Genomic DNA, 5,360 nt, shown 5'->3' with positions numbered 1-5,360 from the left:
GACTCACCCGACTCGGCCGCCGCCCGGGCTTCAGGCCGGCCGCCCCGCCCCCCGCGCCTCGATTGGCTGTGCCCTGGAGGCCCCGCCCCCGGCCGCTGACCGCCCCTCGCGGTTGGCCGGTGCCGCCGTCGGCCGCGATTGGCTCCAGCCCGCCGCTCACAATCGCTCCCGCCCCTCGGCGCGCCGGAAGCGGCCGGCCCGCACAAACCCACTTCCTGTTTACGCGACGGGCGAGGCGAGCGGAGGGTGCGGGTTGCCAGGGAGACGCTGTGCGGAGGGGAGGAAGGAAGGGTGGAGTACCGGATCCAGCCGGGACACGCCGAACTGCGGGCCTCGTCGGAGGGGGGGGCGTAGTCTCTAAGGGTGTCCGCGCGCATTCGGCGCTGCCCCCTGCCGCCCTCCGGGGAGCTGCGCACGTCGGGTGTGGGGCACGAGGGGGGGGCACCTGGGGGGGGATACCTGAGGGTGGAGGGCATCTGGGGGTGGGGGGGGTACCTAGAATGTGTGCCACATAGAGAGTTCCAGGCCAGCTGGGAATAAAGAGACACCCTAACCCAAAAAAGAATCTCTACACTGACCTCGGGAAGCAGGCAGGAGAAGAGGTTAAGGGTCAGTCCCTGGCAGAGTGGAGCCGTGATTCATACTGGGGGTGTCGCCTGGCCCTGCTTCTACCCAGGGCACTAGAAAGCCTCCTGTTCTTTCTGGGCACTCCATATGCCCAGGTGCTGAACGCTACCCTGGGCTCTGCTGTCCTTCCAGGAGCACCTCCTATGCTTCATGCTGCTGGCAGAATTACATGCAGCAGTGAGGGCGCACAGGAGGACTGGCTGGAGTCTGTTGAGGCCCTAAGGACCCTTCCCCCCTCCTGTGCCTCAAGCCCATCTTGAGGGTCTCTTGTGGACACCAGCTATTCCGATTAAGGTGGTGATCAGCTGTGTTCACAAGACAGCCTTCCACATCAGCATGACCTACTTGGCAGCTGCCCGCCCTCTCAAGATACTCCGTGTCTGTGGTCATCCTTTACACTCTTGACCGGGCCTCTCCCCCTTACCTGCAAGGTTTCAGCCTGCATCCTTCCCTCCGTGGGTTCTTCCCAGGGCGGGTCACAGCTACCCAACTTTTCACCAAGGGGGAAACACTCCCAGAGCTTGTCACCTTATGTTGCAATTTCCTCCCAATTGAAACATTGCAGACTGAAGCTCTTCAAGACTCAAGAAGTTCTAAAGGGTGGCTCCCTTAAGACTCAGGAAGTCTCTGACACCAGTGCACAAGGTCCCTGTCACCCGCTCCTCTGAACACGCACACACACACACCCCACAATCCCCTAGGTTCTATAAGCAGGATTTTGGTCTGCTGTCTAGCTGCCAGCAAGATGTGCATAGAGCTGAGTTCCCACTTTTAGGAGTCACCACCCATGCTGGGGTGCACTTTCAGGGATGCAGCCGCCTGTGAGCTGTCCCTGCTCCCCTAAGTAACCCCCAACCGTAGTCCTACGAGGAACCCCCACCCCTGGTTCTCTAACTGCAATACATTTGTTTGGCTCCCCAAGTTGGATCTTGGTATCATTTTAGTCTGTCGTCAGTTCCCTATCTCGGGTGAGGAGATGTTTATTCATGGCTGCCCAGGAACTGTCACAAACATCACCTTATCAACACAGGACCTTCTCCTGGCCCTTCTGAGCCAGAGCCTGTGCTCCAGCCCCACCCTGGTCCTGTGTGTTGTGGGGTGGGGGCGCTGGAGAGAGCCCTGCCGCCTCTGCCTCCACCTGCTTCCAGCCACAGTGAACACTGCCCTTTGCTGTTAAATATGAGGGAAGGAGACACACTTGCACAGTGGTGCCCTGCACAAGGCCCCGGGAAGGGCGGCCGCGGTTCCAAGGTCACTGGCAGCGGGCGGTAGAGTGAACCACAGTGGTAGGTGTTTTTCTGCGGCTAGAGTGTTTGGGGGAACGAGGCCCCACAGCTTTGGGGGCCAAGGCCGTGGGATTGGGGGCAGCTAGCCGTGGCCAGAACTGTGGGGAGGGGGACTAGTAGACTTGAGTGCCAGCTCAGCCACCTGCAATCCAACCTTGAACCCCCTGGTAGTCAGCCTGCCGGGAGGGCCAGCAGTAGCTACAGGCACAGCAAGGCCCCACCCAGGTGCATGGCCCTGGGCAGCCAGATCAGAGAGCTCTGGTGATTGTGGAAGTGAGCAACATCGGATCCGTGAGTCTGGAGACTTCAGATGTTCTGACCTGGAGGCAAGGGCCAGGGTTGGCTTTGGGCAAGAGGGTGGTCAAGATGCTGGGAGGCTATGCTGAGGCAGACAGGTGGGGGGAATGGGAGGCGAATGGGGAGCTCCCAGGACCCTGCCCTCTGGGTTGGGTAAGAGCTAGAGCTTGGGTAAAGATGAGAATGAGAAGGACAAAGGTGCTGGTTAGAGTCCAGCATGGAGGTGGCTGAGGACCCAGGCTTGTTTCTGGTTCACAACGACTGCAAAGGACAAAGCCCCAGCTCCCTGCGGGAGCACTGCCAAGAACTGCCCCATCTGCAGAAGCAGGCCACACTGGCATAAGCTTGTGGGTGCTGGCAGGAGCCACAGGCCCCTGGGTCAGAGGAGGAAGATGGGAGAAGCCATGCCAGGTGCCTCTGAGCTTCAGCTCCCAGAGGGCTGCCACCACTGTGTGCAGCTCAGTGCTGCACAACGCTAGTATGATCCAGAATAGGGATCCCAGCTGATGAGCGGGTGTGGTCTGTGTCCTAGAGGGAGATGTTGCGTGACCCCACAAGGTTCCCTATGCTCCTGAAGGCCTGGGACTTGGCCTGGGAAAAGCTGCCAGAGCCACGGGTTCCTCGGGTGCTGGAGGGGTGGGTAAGAGAGCCCCTGGGAGGAGCGTCTTCTAAGGACCTCACCTGGGGGCCTTGGAGCTCCAGGAGGGAGATGGGGATGGGGTGAAGGGATGTGGAGGCCAGTAAGCAGGGTTGGAATTGTAGGTCCTACAGAGGGAAGAGAGGAGGAGCTTTGGGTGGCAACAGGTATGAATGTGGGCTTGGGACAGGCAGGACCGGGCTTTTGGCAAGTAGAGCCCAGAACCAGTTGGACTGGATGGTGCAGTCAACAATGGACATCATCTCCTCCAAAAGGAGTAAAAGTTTATTCTGAGCCAAGTAGGAAGAGCACTGCCCAGGAGCACAGACTAGGGTGGCCCTGAATGACATGGTCCTCTATGGAAGGGTCCCATGAACTTTTATAGCCACAGAACAAAAAGACTTATGCCAGGGTCTTTGTACCCCTACACACACACACACACACACACACACACACACACATACACAATACATACACACACATACATACACACATACATACACACACATACACACAGAGATACACACATACACATACATACACACCAGTGGGACTCTGGGAGGCAGGTTATAGTGGGATGATGAGGGCTGTCTGCTACAGGTGTCAGAGGTTAGTGGATGGCATGTATGGCTTTTGGACTACTGGTGGAGCTAATGGTCTGCTAAGTCAAGATGTTCCGAATGTTTTACCTCATAATCACCAGGACGTAGGTCAGACATGGAGGTTGGTGGTGAATAGCTGCTGAGGGGACTGAGGACAGCCCAAGGTCGTTTTGGCTCTGGACCTGTATCATTCCATTTCTTCACAGTTACGGAAGGCTACTCGTTCACTCTACTGGAGCTTGGACACCGTGTGGCTCTTTAGAGACTCAAGCTCACAGTGCAGAGGGCTCTAGGACACTTACAGGATGGCAGGAAGGGAAGGGGTGGGATCCCCCCCGTGCCTGAGCCCTCAGTGGGTACGGGGAGTGAGCTGGACGTCAGTGAAGTTGAGAACGGAGCAGGGAGGGCAGATGACTGAGAGCATAATAGGATGGTAAGTAAATGTTCCATGACGGGAAGCATCCTGGGTGTAACAAGTCATGGTCCCTTTTCAGCACAGGGTGCGTTCAGAGCCCCTCAGAGAATCAGACACGCAGAAGGCCGTCTGTAGCCGGCAGCTAGTGTTGTTAGTCTAGGAACCCTCAGTTCAGCTGACAGTTGAAGAGCTGCAGACCATCTGCTAGGTGACTAGCTGTACACATCAGGAAAGGGGAGGTGTTCTAGTTTGCCTTCAATTGCCGTGACAAAACACTGACCAGTATACCAGCTTGGGGAGAAAAGGGTTTACTTGGCTTGCATTCCCTGGGTCAGTTTATCACTGAGGGAGCCCAGGATAGGAGCTCAGGGCAGGAACCTGGAGCACAGGCCATGGGGAAACGCTGCTTACTGGCTTGCTCTGCTGGCCCCCACTCAACCTGCTTTTTTTTTTGGTCTCTTTGAGACAGGGTCTCCCTGTAGCCCCAGGTGTCCTGGAACTCACTATGTAGACCAGGCTGGCCTTGAACTCACAGAGATCCGCCTGCCTCTGCCTCTGCCTCTGCCTCTGCCTCCCAAGTGCTGGGATTAAAGGCGTGTGCCACCATGCCTGGCTTCAACCGGGGAATCTAGGGTGGGAGCAGTGCTGGACTAGCAGAAAAGATTGTTCGTCTCAGGAAAGATTGAGTGCAGCCCATGAGTGAAAGAGGGCAGGAAATTCTTTGAGATCAGGTCTGTAAACACCATCAACCACATAGGTGCACTGGCCATTTTTACCTTCTGTCTAGGTTGACACTCAGCTTCTGCAGAACCCAAAATAACCATCTTGCTTTTGCTTTCTCTCTCTCTCTCTCTCTCTTTCCTCCCCCTCTTTTTTCTTCTTGAGACAGGATCTCCCTGTAGACCCAGCTGGCCTGGAACTCACTGTGTAGACCAGGCTGGCCTTGAACTCACAGAGATCCGCCTGCCTCTGCCTCCCGAGTGCTGGGACTAAAGGCGTGCGCCACCACACCCGGCTCCAGGGTTCTTATTATGAAGTGAGGACCATTGTTACTCATATGGGACTGCCAGAACAGACCACAAACTGACTGGTTGGAAATGCCAGAAGCATACAGTCCCAGTTCCTAAGACCAGAAGACCAAAACCACAGCGTGGGGCAGGGCATGCTTTCTCTGAGACCTGAGGGGACACGCCTTCCTAGCACTTCCAGCTTCCTTGGTCCTTACGTGGCTGCCTCACTCAGCTGGCCTCTGTCTTCACATGGCCCTCTTTGCTTTCTCCTTTGTGAGGGCTCCTGGCCCATTGGTCCATGCCCACTTTACTGACCTCTTCCTAACTTGATCACTCTCAAAGACCCTTGTTTTCCAAAGACAATTGCAGTCACAGATACTGGGATGATTAGGACTCGAATGTGCCTTCTGGGGAAACGTAATTCAGCTGGTAACAGATGGGTCATACAGGTGCAACAGTAGGCCAGGCCTGGTGGCATACACCTTT

The 5,360-nt window shown here is 56.5% G+C and overlaps 1 protein-coding gene across 1 annotated transcript in view; it reads right to left on the bottom strand.

Annotated features, from left to right (window-relative positions):
- Positions 1-377, bottom strand: part of Tprg1l (tumor protein p63 regulated 1 like) — a 4,226-nt gene extending 3,849 nt beyond the window's left edge. The window contains exon 1 of the mRNA XM_029555830.1: positions 8-377. Within this exon, the coding sequence (XP_029411690.1) occupies positions 8-377 (370 nt within the window). The remainder of the gene's footprint in view (positions 1-7) is intronic.
- Between the last annotated feature and the right edge of the window lie 4,983 nt (positions 378-5,360).

Source organism: Nannospalax galili, unplaced genomic scaffold (genome assembly GCF_000622305.1).
Source record: "Nannospalax galili isolate Female #2095 unplaced genomic scaffold, S.galili_v1.0 scaffold806, whole genome shotgun sequence".
Classification (NCBI taxonomy): Eukaryota; Metazoa; Chordata; class Mammalia; order Rodentia; family Spalacidae; genus Nannospalax; species Nannospalax galili.
The sequence above is the reverse complement of the archived record's forward strand: the minus strand, read 5'-3'. Positions and strand labels throughout refer to the sequence as shown.